Raw genomic sequence first — 22,575 nt, 5'->3', positions numbered from 1 at the left:
AGAATAGCCTTGGAGAGGGACAAGAAACAAAGTAGTAACAAGATTATATGACCCTATGTAGGTTAGAAGACATACGTCTCATTCCTAAGGGGGCATTTAAAAAATAAAACAGGAAAATGCCCCCACAAAACAAAGCAAGTCTGCGTCACTAAAAAAGGTGGTGCAGAAATGCCACCACACGAGGGGGTGTTCCTGGTGTGAAGGGGTTAGGAAGCTGCTTAAAAGCAGCTCCGCCCCCCAGGAATGCCCACCTCAGACCATCATGGGCTTTTCCTTTCAGGAATTCCTTGCTGGTGTGACTGCGATGGCGGGGGGGGGCGGTGCAGCTCCATGGCTTCCCAGGGCCATTTTTTTTGCCCCCGGGATGGCATAAGGGCCTGTTATCCTGGGTTAAATGGGCACTTACACCAGCGTGTGGTCATGCCGGCTCCTAAGGACCTTTGCCCCCCCTTCAGGATTGCTGCCATATAACCCATTATTGATGGATAATATTTGTTGAAGCCCAGGTGCAGAGAGTGTCTAAGAATGGCAGGAATGTCCAACTTCACAAAAGTGAAGATATCATTCAAAGATAGGTATGCTGGTTGAGGGCCTAAAGATAGTTATATGTATGAAAAACATGTGATCACTGTTTTTGCATAGACTTCCAGATAAAAAGTAGCAAGAATGAATGAACGGTTTTTATATATTTTAAGAAGACATTTCAAATACAGATAACCTTATGTGATGTTTGAAATTACAAGATAATTAATTAACCAAGAATGTACACCTAGAACCAAGAGAGGCAGCTATTGTTAGGAGATAATGTTAAAATCCTAAAACTATGGGAAGTGGAATAGATCAAGAGCTTTCTCTCAGAAATGGCTCCTTGTCTGTGACCTCCTTATGCTGTGGGTAAGAAACTTGTATGGACTAACATTATTGCTCTCCTTTAATTATCTCGGTAACAATAATGGATGGCATAATTTTCCTGTTGATTTAGTCAAAGTTAGGAATGCAATAGTTATGTTTTAACAAAACCTTAAAATGGATTCTCTAATAGTATTACTTACGTATTATATCTGCAACGGACCTGAAACATGTAGCTCTGGCTGGGAGTTAAATGATCTGATATAGAAAAGCTAACTAGATGACTAGAGCTTCTAAAGTGCGCACATATATCTGAATCAGGCCTGGTTCAGGTTAGTAGATGATCTATTAGAGGATATAAAAAGCCTTGGCATAAGCTATAGGCTTTCTGATTAAGGAGCTTCCCAGCACCTAGTCAGGCAAACCCAGGAATTATATGGCATCTCCCTCTCCTCTGCTTCCCTACAGTTTCAAGAAGCCTTTAAACTACTAAGCATTGACTCACTTTGTCTGAGGTATGATCAGCATCAAAAGCTTGGGGGGAAAGAGCCTTTAAAGGTACAGAATCTTATTTTACATTATGATTCAACTGAGGATCCTCCAGGAAATATTTGGTTCATAACCTGAGCACTGTAAGGCAGGCAAATTTGAATTTTAAATTATGTCATTACAAGCATTGATGCTATTTCTGCTTGTTAAGTACACAGGCATTGATAAAACATTTGGGAAACAGGTCTTTTGGAACAAACATCATGCCTCAACAGGTTTCCTTCTTTCCCCCCCAAATCTCCAATAGTGGAATTCTATGGAGACTTCTCAGCAAGTGGAAGACCCTCTCATCAAAAGTATATAGGCTCTGATATGACTGTGGATGCTGCTTCCTATGCAGAATCCAATGGCTTCAGGTAGATCAACCACCAGACCATCACTGGGTCATAGGTTAAGTCTCCCTGAGATAAGTGTTTGTTGAATCAGACATGAGTGGGTTTGCTACCCCCAGATGTATAATTATACTTGAGCCCCACCTACCAGCTTTCATGATTGTTTTCTTCAGGGCAGCCACTTCTACTTTCATCAGCTTCCTTACTTCCCCGGCCAGAAATTACACGGCCCACTATGGGAAAAAAAACAGGCTTGTCTAACAACCCCAAGGGTTCTTGGTGACTTTAACATACAACTAGGATCCTGACAAAGGTAAAAAGAGAACCCAAATACAGAAGTAGAAAAATGAAAAGAGCAGACAGAAGTGACCCAGAGGTGAAACTGTAGTTATAATGGAAACAGCATTACTGACGAATCTGATGTAACTCACTGTCTTTAGATCAAGGCATTGTTTAATGCAGATAAATTCTGCTCATGTTTCTTCCATGGCAACATATCTTCATCAAAAACATGGGAATGGAAATGGTCAATAATAGAGAAGGTAACGTGAAGTATTAGTTAAAGTACTTTAGAAATGAACTCAGTTGTGTTGCTACAGTTCTGTGAAAACAACTTAGAAAGGAGACACCAACAGCAATTTGGACAGCAGACTTTATTAGAAACATTTTCTTCATCCTTCGATAAATTCACATTAAAATATGCCGAAGGCAGCTCAGTCTAAACATTCGACTTCCTGCCATTACAACAACTTCCAGTTCAAAACTAAACAACTGATCAGGCAGAGATCTTTGAACAATTCAAAGAAGAAAACTCAAAAAAGAAAGCAGCGCCTTTAAAAAGTAAATCCATCCAGCAGAATGAATACATTTTAAGCAGTGAAGGAGAACAACAGAAGACCATCCTTCTCTGGTGACATAAAACAGATAAATGGGAGACTCTTGGGGAAAAAATGCATACATGTTAAACAGAAAATCCAGTATTTGGAATTCATGGAGTACAAATAACATTTGTTCAAAGTTAAAATGTGACGTGATATTTGGTCTGCAGTGGGGAGGGGGACTAAAGTTGATAACACCCTAATAAATAACAAGCTAAACTAGAAATCAGTGATTTGAACAAATTCCACCCCATTGAAGAAGTAGGTCAGAATTCAGGTAAAATTTAAGTATGCCAGCTCAGCTAGTTTATTGATTGGTCTGAGTTGCTTCTGAAAAGGGGAAGATCAACTACCTTACAAATCATGACAAGGCTGCTATATTAAATAATTTAAAATATGGCAGGCGGTATACTATACCAACAGCATGATTTTCTGAAAGGCAGAGCAACTTAAAAAGTAAAGGCCACAAATAAAGCAGTTTCAATGCAGCTCCAATGCTTCATATGTGCAAGGCTTCCCCCACTCCCTTATACAGTGCACATGAGAATCTGGTGTTTACTGGAGCATCCTTCGTCACAAGGAAGAACAAAAAAGCGCCTATGTGCAAAGGAGGTTTGGATCACAGCTGATGTGTACAGAATTGTGGTTAGTTGTATCTGTGCTCAAGAGCATTCAGGATTCTGAGTTCTGAGAATCTGTGGTAATTATTTTACTAGCTGTGCAGCTGGTAACCTGTGTCTTTTGCATACAGGCTACACCTAGGGTTAGATCTTCATTCGGTGCATACACAATGCCAGGCCACATATACACCACAACTTTGGATCTGACTTGGGAAGATAAGCTTTGGATTCTGTGTTTCAAGGCTGCTAACAGCGTAGGCAACATTTATTTCACTTAAAGAACTAGACCAATTCAAAGAGTGTTCACATTCCTTAGTAGTCTCCACAATGTTCTGCCATGGGTGATTAAAAAAAGGTAAAAAAATTAAATAACACTCAAAAGATCCATCACAAAGATTTATATTCTGATGTAAACAATTTCTACCATTTAGAGGTCTAGAATTTGTCTTACTGATACTGTAAATAATTTTTTAGAGACTGAGGCAAAGGTAGAATTTCTATATCATGCAGGCGTTCTCTGCCCAGAGCAAAGCGGATTGATCTTCGGCACAGGTCCATTAAAGGCAGGGGTTCCGCTGAAAAAAAGAAGAAGATCGCCATCAACATTTTGCTTTCTTTTCTTCATTAATTATACTTATGTACATTTGGTTCCCTGGGCTATGAGGAAATGGTAGGACAATTTGCAGATTTCTCCAAAACCTTCACGAGAAAGGGAGAGTGAATTCACTGCAACCGTTATTTTCTGCTATAATGTTAGTAGAAAATGTGTCACTATTTTTTCTCTACACAACACAAAGTAATATCGACTACACATTTACTCAAGATTTGTGTGAGCCATTGCGATATTCACCTCTGACTTCTAAAAAAAGATTCTAAAATTTCTTATGAGCGATCAGCTTTGCTGTCAAGTTTCCATCTAAGACCCAAAGCCCTCTAAGTCAGTTTTAAAACACAATATTTTTCAGAGCTAAATTAGTAGATCCCTGACCTTTAAATGCCATACTTTCTTCCTTTTAAAAGCTGATGAAAGAAATTGAAGAGTAATTGAACTTCTAAAGGAAGCCTTTCAATGTAGTGTGGCTTTCTCCCCCCAAATGGTGAAGTAAACAGAAATGGGCAATTTCCCCTTTCCCTCCCTGACAATAAACAAGTTTTGTTCACTTCACTGGAAAGGCAGTTTTCATTAAATAGCCTTAAACACACACATACAAGAATCTTGACTGCTGAAAGTGTGTTAAGATTTAAGACTAAAACACATGAATATGTCAACTCTTTCTTTCTCTCATTCTGCTTCAGTGCCTGTTCTCATAAGCATTACATTTCTAAAGTTTTAAGGCCCAATACAGTGCACTGTTACAGCATTTGAATATGCAAAAAGACATTTCACCTATTTATATCTCTCAACGTGCTCAAGAACTGTAGAAAAATTCTACTAGTCTATAAAGGGAAATATATGCCTTCAGAAACATTCCACTGTTTTTTGGGGGGAGGTGTGGACACAACTTTAAAAAAGTATGGCCTCTATCCAAAACTCTGTGGGATTCTACACACACAGAACTGGGAACATGATGTAGAAGAACAATTCAGTTAAATGTCAGACAATGTTCGGGATGGTGAAAGCCCTTTTGTAATTGCTGGGGCTGAGAGATCAGGGCTGGAAGATCCACAACCATGGTTTGCTGAACATTATTCTAAACACAGCACAGAAAACAAGCTTAAATACTAACAGAGGTGAGAATTCCTGGCGGCCTCAGAAAGTGAGGACACCACTATTTCTTGAAGATTAGTAAACTTGTGTATGCATGGGCAATTTGGCAGGCAGACAACTCAGCTAGGGCTTTATAATGCTGTTAAGAAAAAAATATATAAGCAAGCAAGGCCCACAATTTAAAATGCTAAATGTGGCAAAAAAGGACAAAAAGGTCAGTGAGTACTTGTAGCAGCTGGTAACCATCAACACTTGAACGTATTTTTCTAAGCTGAAATATTAAAAATGTTTTCTTTCCCCCCTGCCTCAGTCTTAGGCACTTTTTAAAAAGTGTTACAGCGTTAGCCATAATTAGGACCAAAATGTTAAATAGAAGATTGATATTGTTGGCAGTGGAGCACCTTTAAAAATAATTGAGATGAAAGCACTACTTCAGCTTTGCAATGAGCCTACGCTGTTAATTGACCCAGCTTAGCACAGTTTTAATGCAGCAGATACAACATGCACCAAGTTGTACATGTTCACAGAGGAACCCTTTCATATATATGGGGGGAAGATTCTGCTTGCACTGAATATGACCTCTGCATGGAACAAATTGGATCTTCAACATTTCACTAAATCTCACCAATGGAATCATGCTTTGGGGGGGGGGTGGTAATATGTGCCAGTTCCGCTTTTGTTATAGGCTGCACTGAATGCTTTGGTAGGCTGAAAAGCAGTATAGAAGTTAAATATAAATAATAAAATAAATAAAACTTGGCAGTACACAAAGAGGGAGCTGGTTCTCTATGAGGTAAAAGGAAAAATGTTTTATTAAAAAATTAAAGAAAAAGACATTGTATCTGGATAGACAACCTTTCAGAATCACAGTGCTGAGTCTTCTCTAATGTCACATTTTGGGTGCCAGTAATAAAGTAAGTAGCTTAAAATTAATACAATATATGTCTATTTATCGTGTGTGAACCCTGCTTGGCTCTGCCTCCTTCTCCTGTCTCATTTATATGTCCTGGGGAAATGGGAAGATGGTGGCTGCTCCAACACCAACGGTATTATGTCACTTCCGGCCACATTTGGTTGTGAAGTCATCACTGCAAAGGAAACAGCCATGGCCAGTCAGTCCCCTCAGAAAGGTGGGGCTCTCTCTCCCCTTTTAGTGCCAAATAGCTGATGGGTGTGACCTGTCTATTCAGAAGGGGCTGTGAGTGCTACACAAAATCATATCATTTGCCATAGACTGCTGATTCCTGATCTACATGCATGCCTACTTTTTATTTAAATCCCACTTTTCTCCCTGATGTGGACCCTGAGTGGCTAATACATCATTCTTCCTTCTTCTACTTTATTCTCATGACAATCCTCCTGATATGCCAGGCAGAAATACTGTGATGGGCTCAACATCACCCAACAAGCTTCCATGGTAGAGTAGGGGTATAAGCTTTCAAGAGTCAAAGCTCCCCCTGTCAAGTACTTCCCCCACCTCATTAAGGCCTGGTTAGTCTAGGGATTTTTACAGAAACAGCTACTATTGTGGTATAACTGGACTTTACGAGTTAGCCTACCAAGCCCAGTCTTCATTCATGGACCACTGGCCATGGGTCACAAAACTCTCTTTTAGCACCACCTTCTCATATCACCAGGCAATGGTTAATTCATGACAGAGCGAACACAGAATCCTGCCTCGCTAGATCAAACTGAGTGGGCTGAGACCCAGATAACCTGGGACAGCTGTCAGAGCTGCTTTCCCTCCTTCCTAGGGTTTCCAGGTCCCTCTTTGCCACCGGCAGGATGTTTTGGGGAGGGATCTCCAGCTAGTACCTGGAGGTTGGTAACCATACCCCTCCCTGATAAGGGACCCTTGGCATAAATGTTGAGGTTTCCAAGAACCAACCATCTAAAATCAGCTCCAAGAGGGGAACAGGAATAGGAGTGTGTGTGGTTTTTGTTGCCTTGAGCCAATTTTTCAGGGGACGAATGCTGAGATAAAACTAAGGGTCAGTTTAGAATTAGACTTCAGCACAATAATTCATCAGTTCCAGGGACAGGCTGATGTGGAGATATTTTAAAAGAATGCCCAATGACTGGAAAACTATTGCCGTGAACCAACTTAAAATATAGAAAAAATGCACATAATACTAATTTTTCCCTTCATTACAGAGATGCAAACAGAAAGACAGATACTAGCACACATTTCTAATACATAAACATAATCTTTAGCAGTGGAAAAGAGCAAGAGTCCAGTAGCACCTTAAAGACTAACAAAATTTCTGGCAGGGTATGCAAGTGCTCTTGGGACTTGTAGTAAATTCTGTATTCCCTTCCCCTAACAAGCAGAGGTCTCTGGCAGAGGTTTTTCATATCACCTGGTCCTTTCAACTGGAGATGCCATGGATTGAATCTAGGATCTTCTGCATGCCCAAGCACATGCTCTACCACTGCGCCCAGCCCCTCCTTGGTGGTTACGTAACACATACCTTCGAATACTAGCCACATGGTGACTGAATAAAAAATAGCTCATGGCAAAGAAATTAATGTTAGGCTATAGGTGTCTAAAGGAGAACCAATTGGTGGTCACATCACAATCCAAGTTCCAATTCTTGATTTATCTTTGGAAAATAAACTTGATAAACTGAACTAGACTCTGCCTTTCCACAGAAGCTATTTTTATCGCTCTATCACAGTCAGAAAACAACAACCAGCCAATAGTGCAGGATTCCTTCAAAAAGTAACAGTATAGAAGATGCAGAAACAGCTCACTTAAAAGATATAAAAATTATCAATGAATAGCTCAAAAATATTCTGAGTGACAAGAGTATTTTCCAGTATGGGAGAAAGTTGTTACAGCCTATCCAAGTACAGGATTTGTAACCATAACAGATTTAAGAAAACAATCCTTCCAAGACATTCTTTGCTATTTTATGAGAGCACCTCCTATCTCGTGACATCCACGCCAAAAATTTTACTAAGTTTCTTGCTAGATGTGGGACCGATGGTAGGAAAATGTTTTAACGAGAGGTTGTTTGTATGGTGACTTATTTGAGTTAAAGTGTATAGCCTGCATTTAGACGCAATGGGACACTCAGGACAGTCTGGCCACCGTGGAGGTAAAATCATTTCAGTGTGTGTGCACTTCACACAAGTAACTGCGTGTATTTTGCATTTAGTAGCAACACTCCATCATGAACACCCATGGGACACAGGTGTCTACTATGAAAATAGTCACTTGAGACACCAAAAAGATACCACTTTGTCATTGTGGCCTGTACAGTAAAGCGGTTGAAAATCTTGCTCTAGGTTGGGTGTGTGTATAATAAACCAAGCTCTTCCCATTCTTTGGTTAAGCTCTTTGTTCTACTACCCACCAATTTTACATCACATCACTTGCTTCCCTAATACTATGCTTTGTTTGTGCATAGAATTTGATTTGCTTACTTTCCCTTTTTTCTACCTAATCTGGGGGCGGTTTGGGGGGGAGGAGGGAGGTGGAATGGAGACACTAAAAGCTTGCAGTAACATCAGACTGTAATCCATGGGTCTGTTCTCAGTCTTTGGCCATATAAAATTAGTTGCTGGCCATGACCAGACCTCCATGTACTACCATCCTCCATTTGCACTGCCCTATCCCCAAACCCTATGCTCAGTCACACACAGAAAGCTGGCTTCTCCACAATTTGCTTTCCTCCCTCCCCTCCCATGTTCATTATAGTTCAGTTTATAATGTTTTATAAACGTAGTGGTTGCTTTTCTCTTCATGCTTCTAATTCAGTCTTTGAAGGAGTAACCTCATTGGGGAATTGCTAATGTCCGTTTAGTAATCAGACAAGTCCAAAGCACCTAAAGCCAGACAAAACAGCAAGTGTAATGTAATGTTTACCATTCTGCTGAAGTAATTAAAATAATATGCTCCACTGATACAGGGGCATTCACCCAGAATACTATTGAAAATAGATTTCTACAACGTGCAGCACAATTACATATTTTATTCTGCAGGTCTAATATTTTAAAAAATCTCTTGAGTGAGAATCATTTCTTGTGCAGAAGCAAACTTTTAAAATAGCAATATTCAACATGATAGGATTAAAGGTAACTCTGACAGAATTTGTATTTGGTTTTTACAGAGATAGAATCATACCCACAGGCTAACAGGGTCTGTGGATTGTAAATCTTGTGGGCTAATGGAGATTTTAGTTAAAAGGAAAAGCTGGGTCATAAAGTGAATTTCTTTTAATCTAAAGCCCCAATCTGACAGTCCATTTCTACAGTAGAATTCCAGAAGATGCTGGATGCAGTCAAGCATCCAGCTGTTACTGAGAGGCTGTAAACTTTATAGAGAGCCTGTAGTAAGGAGTATTCTGATTCAGTACTTTCAACCAGTGATCCCCAATGTGGAGCCTGTGAGTGTCAAGGCACCCATCAATTCGTTTCTTGGTGCAAACTTGTACCTTCCCCAAGGCAGACAGGCAGACAGTCCCAGCTTTCTTCAACTTCACTGAATTAGTAGGAGGTTCAGAGGAGCCCACCCCCTCTGTGTCTGCAGGGCGCACTGTGATGGGTGGTTTCAAATTCCGCTCTCCAGAAGCCTCGGCCAATCACTTTCATCGATTGGAATGTGGAAGGTGGGGGGAGTTTGGCAGTTTAACTGCTGGCCAACTGACAAGAGTTGGGGGTGGCTGGATTTTGGTGGGAGAAGGCTTTGTGGGTCTTGCTGGTTAGGCAGGGACTTAGTCCTTAGGGCCTTCAGGTATTTTGAAGGCAGCTAGGGTTTGAGTGCTGCTCCTGTCAAAAACAGTTAAAAGTTAAACTGTTCCATGTTATAAGTCGGAATCAATCATGCAAGAAACCTGCTTTGTAACTGTTACACATTTTCAGACCTCAGCTCTCCAGTAACTTAGTTACTGTAATACTGAGAGCACTAGAGAAAGGAAACAATGAAAAAGACAAGCCATGCATACCCCTGAAATAAATCTACTTCTTGGTTGTTTTCATCAAGCCTACTGCGTGGTTGCTTCAATAGGCCCCTCACAGCAGGTCAAGTGAATGTACCCTGAGTCCAGGCATTGCCCTCACAGAGGACTAGAAGACAATGCGGCCCCCAAAGTTTCAATTTTTTTTTAAGTATTTGAAAAACCAAAAAAATTTTTGTATGGTGTAAAATTTAAGTCTGGAGACTAGGTGTTGCCTCAGGCACCCATTTAGATGCTAGGCTGGGAACCTCCCAACATTTTATGGTTGGCAATGCCCACCTCATGGGAACAATTTTGTGGTGATGCCCACTACGCATTTCCAAACTGCCAAGTGTTCACAGATTTAACAAAACTGGAAACACCTGCTTGTAACATTAATGAGAAATTGCTATGACATTTTCCAAATTCTCTCTATAAACTATGACAGCCACTAATACAACATACATACACCATGGCAAATCAAAGGATGCTGGTTAAAGGATATGAAATATATATATTCACAATCTATGAGAGAGAACATTTATAAAATGATGTATAGGTGGTATTTAACACCAAAGAAATTAGCCAAAATGTATGGTAATATGTCACCGAACTGTTGGAAATGTCAAAAAGAAGTGGGTTCTTTTCATCATGTTTGGTGGCTATGTGAGAAGGCTAAGAATTACTGGGACATGATTTATAATGAATTAAGGTTGATATTACAACAAAATATCCCTAAAACAACAGAAATGATGCTATTGAGTATAATACTATAGTGAACCAGAGACCTTTTTTGATGTATGCTACTATTGCCGCCAGAATGGTATATGCTAGGAGATGGAAAATGACAGATATACCAAACAAATCGGAGTGGATTGAAAAAATGATGGAATTAGTAGAAATGGCAAAACTTACGGCGTCGGTAAATCAAAAGGATGATAATGAATTTGCAAAAGATTGGGAGGCATGGATTAATTATTGTAGAGATGAACTTAAATGTGATATTAACAAATGTATTTTGATCTAATTCAGAAAGGATGTATTGGGCATGGATGGCTTTGTTATAATTGAATTAGAAAAACAATACAAAGAGGAAAAAAATGTTAACTAAAAGATCAGAGGAGGGGGGAGGGGAAGTCAAAGAATTATACTTTTTAAAATGTGCAATGGAATGTATAATGATTATTTGGAAAAATAAAATAAAAAAAATTTTATTAAAAAAAAAGCAAATCAAAGGATGCAAGCTACCATACATGCAACAAAAGATACATCTGTGGCTGACACATAGCAACTAGATCACTGGATCTGATGAGTTCTTCTATGGGAAAGTCATATCCCTGTAGATATTCAGGAGGCAATATCTTTATTACCCAGCAAGCTGTAACCCAAACAGTATAACACAAGCTCCTGCTGCTCAGACACACACTTTGCCAGGCACACACACTCCCCTCCAATCTCCCACAATACGAGCATCTGGACACTACTGTAACGTCTTCTTCAAAAGACTAATGGGCAACAGATGGCAAGATTCTGCTATCAGCTAAGGCTGCTAAAACGGCCACTTTAGTGTCTCCAGAAGTTATTTTCCAGAGCTAATGAAATTAAAAACAGTATCACAACCTTCATTTTGCAGTGGAAAGATTTAAAATTTAATTTAATTTAAAGGAAGGAATGGATATCTTCCAAGAGGAAATCTGATTAAACCAGCTGTTAGGAAGACCACTAGAGAATCCTTAAGGTACCGATTTTTCACCCAATCCAGAGATCCTTGTGTATTCCAATACACACACAGGGGTTTACATACAACTCATCTTTCTCCTCCATGGAAACCCAAAGCACATGACAATCCTCCCCGTCCATTTTATCCCCACAACAACCCCCCCTGTGAGGCAGGTTAGGCTGAGAATGTGTGAACAGCCCAAGGTAACCCATAAGCTTCCACAGCACAGAAGAGAACCCAGGTCTCCCAGATCCTGGCCTGATACTCAAATCACTACAGCACACTGGCTCTCAAGGTCGTAGCACACAAAGTAAGAAAGTACATGCTGAGCGCATCTCTCCCCCCACCCCATTTCAGTTAATAGAAGCATACACAGGTGCTTCTGGATCAGAGCTCTTGTCTTGGCACAGGCAATGCTAAAATCAAATTAGTAAGCAAAACCATTAAATGGCAACATACAATATCCATGTAATCAGTAGGATGTGTCAAAGAGCTCCCCAACCTGTCTCCACCAGTTGGAGGCTGCTTTGGTTTGGTCAAAAGTTTTCCAAAAGACAAAACCTTGAACTCCAGGCTTTCGCCCCAAATCCAAGGAGTAGCTGCCACCAGCCCTTTCAAAAGATTGAGCTCCAGGGGGAAGATAAGGGCAATCCTCTCCCAACTCACTCCAACATTGAGTGCAATGCTTACCCTGCAAGGTAGAGGCCTGCCAGGGAAAGATTACTAAAAATGTCTTAGGTTTTTGGTAGGTGGTTTTTACACTCAAACAAGGCACTTAGAGTTTAGGCTTGGAATCCCAAAATCACAGACACAAGCCATTTAAAGGCTAACAATTTATTTATAAGATTCAAGCTGGTTTACAGGAAAGAAAAGTCATGAAGTGTTAAGCAAGAAAATAATAAACTATTTAGCATAACTAGCTAATACATTCAAAAGCCTTTTTGGTTCAAAAGGATTGGCAAAGGTTTCTTGCATCAGGTTTATAGTTACCAACTTCCAAAGATGCTTCCAGCATTCAAGAGTTTCAAAAGGTTGTCCAAAAGGTTTCTCCAAGCAGGTCAGCTTGACCAGAGTTTCCCCTTAGGGCCAAAATCAAATGGGTTGTGATGCAGCCAGCACAGCTCTCCTGCTGTACCCCAAAGCATGCATAGTTTTCTCAAGGGTTGGTTTGTCCTTATATTCGTTTTCTCAGTGGCATGAGCTCATAGAGGCCAATTGAGAAAACGCAAGCACTTAGCTGTTAATTAATCGCTTGGTCAGAATTGCTGACTCACTCAGATGTGTTCAGGCGAGGAAGCCTGCAGAACTACCTGCACCTGGACATTGTCATGATGGCTGACCATTGAATTACCATGGCAATGCACGGCCTTGCATTCCAAAAAGGGGAGAGGTTAACTAGCACCAGCTGGGGCTTACCTTACTACCTCCATAGAAGCAGTTTTCAAAAGGAAACTTATTTTGCTGGTCTAAAATCCCAATAACACAAAATCTATAGGCCTCCCAGGCCTGAACCAAAAAAATCATGCAATCCAAGAAATTGAGAGACCTCAACTTCTTGACAGGATGCTTGATACTCTCAAATATTCCCAAATATTTGACACTCACAAATATTCCCAATGGAACATTTGTATGTATAATATATCAACAACCCAAGAAATGACACTGTGACCTACATTACATGAGAAGTTGTTAAGCCTTACATCTGTGTTCAGAGATGGTGTAAGGTTCTCAAAGGAATTGGTGAGATAAGTTTGAGTTTCCTGATAATTCATAAAACTGTTTTTAAAACAAGTATCCCAATTACTCTCTTCAGCAACATTTTTTTTTAAAAAAAAACAGACTATTACTGTAAATTGCTATATACTTGCAAAGGATATTCTGTGAATTCATAATGGCTCCCATGCTCCTGTCGTTTCATAAACTATGTAAAATAGAGTGTTCAAGAGGGCTTTTCTATAAAGATAAGAGTACTATACCATAACAGAATGGTTCAGGAATGCACTTTATAAAGGGAAAGGGATTGCGGACTACAACATTGTATATAGAACATATTGGGGTGGATCCAACCATTAGGGCTGTCGATTCGGTTCGTCCCGAACCAAAAAACAGCTGAATTTCCCCTGATTCAGCAGTTTTTAGTTCGGATGGAACCGAACTCAAAAAAGGCAGGAAAACGGGGAACCGAATTCAGTGAGTTTGGGGTGTTCGGTGAATAAATTCAGCAAATTCAGGGTTCGGCGCAGCAGCATAACCGTCAGTAAGCAGCATTCTCCCCCGGCCAATCGGTGGACAAGCTGGGTCTTCTTCTGGCCAATCAGTCGTGATTGAGTGCATGAGCCCAGCTGCTGTGCAGCCCAGCCGGGGAGAGAAAGAGAGAGTATCTGTTTGCATGAGAGAGAAACCCCCGTGGGGGGTGCTTGTGCACATTCGCTCCTTTCCGTGGCTGCAGGGGGTGCATTTTTTTGGATACAGCCCCCAAACTTTCAGCATAGCTTCAGAGGAGCCTTCTTGCAAGAATTCCCAAGTTTTGTAAAGATTGGATCAGGGGGGGCTGAGATATGGGCCCCGAAAGGGGTCCCCCCTTAATGTGCATTTTTATTCCATTTACAGCACACATTCGCTCCTTTCCGTGGCTGCAGGGGGCACATTTTGGGGGGTACAGCCCCCAAACTTTCAGCGTAGCTTCAGAGGGGCCTTCTTGAAAGAATCCCCAAGTTTTGTAAAAATTGGATCAGCGGGGGCTGAGATATGCCCCCCTTTTCCTATTGGGATGAATGGGATCATCCGATCCTATGTGCATCTCGACAGCGGCAAATCCAAGGCAAAACCTCCCGTGGTTAAATGGAACCGTATTGGATTACCCAGTCCTCCAAGTCCCTCCTGATGGAACAGAAGACATCCACAATCAGACCCCTTTTGGGGCTTTAATCTATAATTTTTCTCCTGTGTGTGTGTGTGTGTGTGGGGGGGGGAAGCAGAGTCTCTCTCTGTGTGTGGGGGGAGGGAGCAGTTTCTGTGGGTGGGTGGGGGGGAAGCCAAAGGGGGCTTTCGCCCGTTCTGTCTGGGGGTGTGTGCCCCCTCAAGTCTCTCTATCCCTGGTTTGAGGTGGGGGGGCTTCAGTTGTGTGTCCTCAGGTTTTCCCTCATTCATAAGATCGGTTAGGTCTATTTTGATGCTTGCTCAAAAATTGTTTTCAAATTGAGACTTAAAGAATGCATTTGCCTGGTCCCGAGTCCGATGCAAAAGGGGAAATTCCACCCCCTCCTGCTCCTGATGCTTAGTTAGCATGCCTCTGTCCCTTTCCATGGTTTGCAAACTCCCAGGCGTCAGGTGTTGCTTTGCATGGTTACAAACGTGTTGCTTTGCATGGTTGTGTTGCTTTGCATGGTTTGCAAACTTCTTCTGTCCCTTTCCATGGTTTGCAAACTCCCAGGCGTCAGGTGTTGCTTTGCATGGTTGCAAACATGATGGTTTGCATGGCTGTGTTGCTTTGCATGGTTTGCAAACTGGCCCGCCCTTTTGTTGGGGCTGGAAGCTTTGAGTGGGCAGCAAGCTCTGCTAATTACAAATGCACATTAAAGAGGGGGGACCCCTTTCGGGGCCCATATCTCAGCCCCCGCTGATCCAATCTTTACAAAACTTGGGGGTTATTGCAAGAAGGGTCCTTTGAAGCTACACTGAAAGTCTGGGACCTCTACCCCAAAAAATGCCCCCCCGGAGCTGCACAAAGATGCAGTTGTGATTTTAATGGCTTTATTTGGCCGAATTTTTCCCCGAACTCCGGACCTCATGCCGAATTGCACGGGCCCGAAGCGGGGGAGTTCGGACTTCGGCATTTCCCGAATAAAAACGGGCCAAATTTTTCCGAATCTGAATTTTACCGAATTTTTTTTTCAACAGCCCTACCAACCATCCTCTAAGCAGCTTTCCTCCAATGTAAGTATTTCTTCCTTCAGTTTAAGTGGCTCTTCCTCCAACAGAAGAGCCACCTAAGTTGGAGGAAGTTTCCTTAGGCTGGAGGAAGGCTTCAGACTTGAGCCAAAAGTAATGGTGGGGTATAAATATGTTAACAAATAAATGAATAAACATTGCTCAGTGGAGTGGTAGGGTGAAGGTAGGACCCACTCCACTGTCTGTTTGCTGCATGTATTACCCTGTTGTTACTACACTGTTTTATACTGATGTAATACCATTTTTCTGCATCCTATCTGCACCCAGTGTCATAACTACTATGCTGTGTTTATTCAGATTTCTGTAATCCTAGTCCAAGTACATTGTTTGTTCAGTGTCTCTTCATATTGCTTGTACTGATTTTCACTGTTTCAGGTCTTGGAAGCTAAGCAGGGTTGGTGATGGTTAGTACTTGGATGGGAAGCCACCAGAGAATTCCAGGGTTGCTATGCAGAGGAAGGCAACGGCAGAACCACCTCTGTTAGTTTCTTGCCATGAAACCCTACAGTCACCTTAAATCATCTGTGACCTGACAAACTTTATGCACACAATCTCCATTGAGCCTCAGTGAGAAAGATGGACTATAAATATAGTAAATAAATATTATACTCAAAATAAATTCTAGATTTGCTTCCATCAGCAATCTTTTGTTGTTAGCCTGAAGTTTGGTTTCATACAGGGTATGTCAATAGACAGTAACCGTTCTTCACAGTGAAAGCAATATTTACTTTTGCTGCTGCTAAACAATATCTCACCAATTGTTTTTGAAATATCTTCTCCTCTCCACCACCTGTCTCTTCCATTTTCGTTCTGCCCTTAGCAGATTAACCACCTTTCTCTTTCCTGATGAGTCACTTTTCTCTCTGTGGCAAGGAGGTCTGCAGACTGACTGGCTCGGTGCCTGCTCAGTGCAGCAGAGAAGACAGAGATTCTCTATTACCCTCAGACAGTTCTGCATCCTGAAAATCAAAATGGTGCCAACAGACTAAACAATGTTTGAAAAACCGCATACCATTAACTGTCTGGTATTAACAGAAATAGGCAGAGGCAGAATGGGAATACCAACTCCTACAGTTTAGACATTGGAGGGCTCAGAAACAAACTCTGCCTGTTGTGCTAAATTTGGATTCAAGGAAAGATCAGGACCATCCCTTCCCCAGCCTTCAGGCTCCTTCCTCTGTTCTATTTCATCCTTCAGATTCAAAGTTATGGGTACTGTTGCATCTGCCCCAGCATTTGTGATGCTCATGCAAGAGGAGAGTGTGATCTGGTGCTTTTCATACATGGTTAGGAAACAGGTGCAGTTAAATGCCCCAAACTAGTTATTCCTCAGCTAACCAGGCTAACTAAGGCTTTCCAAACAAGGAATGTTGCTTAATGTGAGGGAACATACAATAGTGGTGGAACTGGAGGTCATATTTGCTTAGAAGGTTATTTATTTTATGCATGCTTTTCTTGCTCTTCCTCTAAGGACTCCAGGACAGCATGCATGGCTTTTGTCCTCACTACAACCTGTGAGGTAAGAGAGAATAATCAACTTAAGGCCCCAATAAATATCAAGCATGGAGTTGAACCCAGGTCTCCCTAGTCCAATGCTTTGAGCCACATATTGCTAAAAACTGTAGGATTTTATCTGACACACTGGCCATTGCTATCAATTGGATGCTCGCAAGCCAAAAATCTGATTCTTTGGAAGAATGATGGTTTCAAACTGGAGTGGAAGACAGGTAGGAAAGAGATGGGATTTGTTCTCTGTTAGTTACTTAGCTTTCTAATTCTGAAGAGCTTTTTGAATCCCTTTTTATAACTAAATCTCTGGGATCTAGTTGCGGTTGAGACGATAAGCTTGTGCCTGAAGTGCACTGTTTAAGACAGCAAGTGCAGACTTACATGACTGAATACTCCTTTTTCCATAGACAAAATTAATTTAGCTTAACTTTTCCTCTTGAAGCATTAGTTTTCCACGTGAAGGGAATTCTTCATTCAGTCACTGGCAATCTGCAGTGGTATAGCATAGGCTCAGGGTAACTACTAGACGACTGCTGGGGTTAACAAAGAATCCTTTCATCTATGCTTTACAGTAAGAATATTGCAACCATTTTTGTCTTGTTCCAAACATCTGCCAAATGTTCAAGTCCAGACCACAAAAGGAAACAAGTAAAGAGGAATTCTTAAATTGCCATTTAAATAGGGCCTAGCGTTCTGTGCTGCTCATGACTCACCAGTTCTTTTTCAGATGTGTTCACCTTATGGAACAGATACTCTTTTCCCCCAGAAGACAGCTGGTTAATGAGGCTGTACAGGTGCATCAGAAGTCCTATGGAGACAACTTTACTACTGGCAATGATGAACGCACAGGAAAAAGATCCAAGTGGGCTCATTAGAATAGGTAACTACAAATGCTGCATATCATAAATTTACTAAATTTAACTCTGCATAGGTTGCAGATTCACACAGCTCTTAATATCTATGGCCAACTGAACATCTTTTCTATCCAGACTTGCAGATTTGATTCAGAATTTAAATGATATAATAATTGCCTTCTGGTACAGTGAATTACCACTTCACCCAAATTCCTACACCTAAGTTCTCAATCAGCACAGAAAAAAGTGAAATACATGTCTAAAGGGGTTGTGTGAACTGTGTCATTAAACCACTATGAAAAGAATGTGAAAATAGGAAACAAGTTGACGTGATATCAGTACTGTTCAACCAAAGTACTTTAAGTTCAGCATTTATAAAATTTGTGTGCAACAGTATACATAAAGATTATCAAAAGGGGAAAAATCATTATCCCTGAATGCACAGCCTTTAAAAATCTTGGGTGCTTACCATCCAGATATTGCAGCCACTATTATGGTTAATACAGATGATCTCTCCCATCACAGATGCACAACATAATCATTTTAACATAAGAATTGCTCCACATAATCCTGGTATTGTTGTTACATTTCCCATGGTACATAACCTGTGATTTTTGCCATTTCAAGATGACCTCTCCTTTAGCTATGGATCCAGCCAAGTCTGCTCTTTCTGCTACAGAATTTTCTAAACAGTATTTTGTAGAGAAATTACTATTCTGGAATATGCATCTATTCTGTTTTTGGTACAAATTAAGCTATTTGTGTTTGAATTCTTCCTTATTTGTAGCCAACTTACATAAAAAGAAATACTTGCAGAAGAAAGTCTAACAAACAGCAGTACACACATACCAAATCAGTAACATTCTAGAATTGCATACCAAATCAGTAACATTCTAGAATTGTATTAACAATGGAGCATAACCTGGTTGATTTATAACATATTGTTACATTAAAAATAATGCCTTTCTTCTTGAAAGATGGAATACATCAGTATCACAACTATTACTCCCAGACAATGGACACATTTGGGAGTTTAAAGCCTACCAATGCCATGCATTATCCTTTAATGGGAAGATCTCTGGGAAAACAAACAAACAATTAGAATCAGAAAATGTGAGGGTTTGTGGAATCACCAAATTATTTATTAGAACCCAAAGCCCATGTGACTATCTTAGCTCATATACATCCCTTGCAACCATTTTCTGTTGCCGTCTCCTTGTCAACTCCTAGATAATGACCTCTTCAAGGAAAGGTACTTGTCTTTTGATTATGTTACTCAATAATAGAAATGCAAACGATAGGCCAGTAAATTAATATTTTACTTCTTTAGAAAATTTGTATTCTACCTCTTCAGACCTGGCTGCAACAATAAAACAGAAAACATACAATTTAAAAATCATATTAATAAAAACGTATCAACAAAATGTTTGGATTTTTTTAAAGCAACAGTGGCCTGATCTAAGACTGCAGCTAGGCCAGTATAACCAAGTGTAAGACAACCAGTCTGTGAGGTTCTGGCACTTTTCTACCCCAATTACTTCCCCAGATATTTTTACCTTTTCACTATGTTTGCTCAATAAATTTTCTCTAGCAACCAAACCAATCAATCAGGAAAATATAGTACATGAATCTTACATCCCTTTTAAAAAAGGATATAAAATGAAATGTGAAGTTTCCTAATGATAGGTCAGTGGGCTAAATGCGCTTATTAATAAACCAAGGTTCAAAATAACATTAACAGGGGCATTATAGGAAATCAAGACACTGGTTTTCAAGAATAAACTGACATCTGCAAAGGTCTACAGCTTATTCACTATTGAATAGCAAAACTATCAAGTTTGTGTGTTCCAGGCTAAGAAGTCTGAATTATTCATTGAGCTCTCCCTCTATCCTGAAAAAAGGTCAAGGTCCCCATACAATTTACTTTATTGATGTACGGTTCTACATACAAAAGCAGAACCATCAATAATTAATAATTGCCCTTCACATGTTGGATAACATCAATTAAATCTAGGTTTCCTACCCCTCTCCTCTATTTAGGATGTTTTAAATGGCCTGACCCACTGCAGTCACATAAATAAAATGTCTAACAGTGCGATTCTATGCACAGTCACACCAGTCCAAGCTCACTGAAATCAATGGGCATAGTTAACTCTGCATATGTTGCAGATTCACACAGCTCTTAGTATCTATGGCCAACTGATCATCTTTTCTATGCAGACTGGCAGATTTGATTCAGAATTTAAATGATATAATAATTGCCTTCTGGTACAGTGAATTACCACTTCACCCAAATTCCTACATCTAAGTTCTCAATCAGCACAGAAAAAAGTGAAATGCATGCCTACACGGGTTGTGTGCTGTCATTAAACCACTATGAAAATAATGTAGAAATAGGAAACAAGTTGACATGTCACGTGATATCAGTACTGTTCAACCAAAGTACTTTAAGTTCAGCATTGATATAAACAGAAAGTCCCCCACCAATACCACCATATTTAATATCAAGGGTAAAAAATGAAAGCTGAAAATATAAGCCAAAAGGAGAATAAAGATGGCCAAATTTCTTTAAGATTCTTGGAAACAATTTAAATCCACAACAATTGAATCTTAAATAGAATATACAGTACAGATCTATTTCATTTGGTCAATTCTAATCTCCGCTTTCTCCAAGGTGCTCCGTATATATGGTTCTGCACACCACCAGTTTATCTCACAATAATCCTGTGAAATAGGTTGTATGAGAGAATGACTGGCCCACAATCACCCAGTAAGTTTCATGGCAAGTGGGAGTTTGAACCAGAGACTTCCTAGTCCTAGCTGACCACTTTAACCAATATACCCACATTGGCTTTCAGAACAGATAGAGATGAGTTGACATTAATACAATTATTGAGTGGACCACATGTAGGAAAGAAGACATGGGATATGATACTTATGCTGAACTCAGGATCAGAACTCAATTCAATGACATTGCAAATCAATTAACTATGCCCAGATTCCCATCAACCCAGTGTGTGGTTATCTGCTTCCAAAATGAGCACTAAGAAACTGCACCTCTTCCTTTCTGCCTTGTTCAGGAAATGCTGCCATGCACATGACCAATCTTTAATTCCACTCTGCTCATCACTGCCCAGACACTTTCAAGTTACGTTGAGGAAGTTCTGGCATCAGTGAGAACAGCTGAGCCCAAGTACTCTGATTTTGCTAGTTGTGACCTATTTGTACAAAGGGAGACAAATGCACCTGAATAAACAAAAGACAATCCACTCCCAAACAATCCAACTATGCAGAGTAGACATGCACACACAAGTGTAGCCAATGTGGGAATAAGAGATTTCTGGTGACCAACAAATTCTACATGACTGAAAGGCGGGAAAGAGGAGAAGAAGGTGTTCAAAAATGAGCTCCAAAGGATTATGACCACAATAAACAGGCATATCTGCAACAGCATCATTGGCCAGGTGTACAAAGCCCATTTTGCCAGCCTAGCCTTTGCTTCCCCAGCAGTTACTATATATGTTTGTTTAAATAAGTATGCTCATAGCATTTTTGACTCATATATATGTTCACATATTAATCTGGCTATAGTAGCAACATTGCCCTAAACCAGGGTACACAACTCAGAACAGGGTACACAATAGACCCTAACTGGAACTAAGTGGGCCACCCTGTAGCTTCATTACAGCCCACATAACTGTTGATATCACCCTTCCTAGCTGTTCTCCGGACTGAGAGGCCAGCATTTTACTTTGCCTTAAGGCAGGGTTGTCAACCTCTAGGTGTGGGGTGGAGATCTCCTGGAATTACAACTGCCCTCCAGACTACAGAAATCAGTTCCCCTGGAGAAAATGGCTGCTTTGGAGAGTGAACTCTATGGCATTATACCTCTTCTCTTTCTAAACCCCATCCTTCCCAGGTTCCACCCCCAAATCTCCAAGTATTTCCCAAGCATCATTTGGCAACCTTAGTAGGCTACAGTTCTAAAAGTACTTTTAGGATTAAGGCCCATTGAATAAAATGGGACTTCTTCAAAGGCCTCCCCTGTCTCCAAACAGCTCTACCTCTGGCTACTATCACATGGGCTGAAGAGAGGACTGTGCCCTGTGGGCTCGCTCAAGGACCAAACAATTCCCTGGATTCTCACGAATATCATCTTTGTGTGGCTTCTGTCTAAATTGGAATTAGTACCCAGGACTTTTATGGAAGAAAACCCCCTGATGGATTTTATTAGCAGATACTTATAAACACACATAGATTTATAGGAAAAAAGAAGCAGCAACAAAGTGGAACAGTAACAAAACAGACCATTTTGTCTCACTTCTAAAATTAGACATACACACTCCCACTATCAATTTCATCAACAGGCTCCTCCGTGTTCTGTTGCAAGGACACCAATTTAAAAAACAACAACAACAATGCTAAGTAGACTATATCCTCAAGTGATCCTTGAGAAATGTTTTGTACAGTTTATTAATCTTTTCATGCCTTGGCTCTTCAAGAGAGATGTGGGCATTTGCTACAGGAAAAACACAGTTCCTCCCTGTTCTTGAATGACCAGATAGTCAAGGGGTTACCTTTTCTTCCCTCCTACTCCTCTCCCAACCAGCAGTTTGAACAACATAGTTTGTGCAACCTCTGGATTCTTGATTCTTTAGACTGGTA

At 40.5% G+C, this 22,575-nt stretch overlaps 1 protein-coding gene across 1 annotated transcript in view; it reads right to left on the bottom strand.

Moving 5' to 3' along the window:
* Positions 1-2,809: 2,809 nt before the first annotated feature.
* The window catches only part of SPSB4 (splA/ryanodine receptor domain and SOCS box containing 4), a 65,810-nt gene continuing 46,044 nt past the window's right edge, over positions 2,810-22,575 (bottom strand). The window contains exon 2 of the mRNA XM_056849709.1: positions 2,810-3,803. Coding sequence (XP_056705687.1) covers positions 3,676-3,803 — 128 coding nt within the window. The 3' untranslated portion in view covers positions 2,810-3,675. The remainder of the gene's footprint in view (positions 3,804-22,575) is intronic.

Source organism: Euleptes europaea, chromosome 5 (genome assembly GCF_029931775.1).
Source record: "Euleptes europaea isolate rEulEur1 chromosome 5, rEulEur1.hap1, whole genome shotgun sequence".
NCBI classification, from domain to species: Eukaryota; Metazoa; Chordata; class Lepidosauria; order Squamata; family Sphaerodactylidae; genus Euleptes; species Euleptes europaea.
Note: the sequence above shows the minus strand (reverse complement) of the source record. Positions and strands in the feature narration are given on the sequence as shown.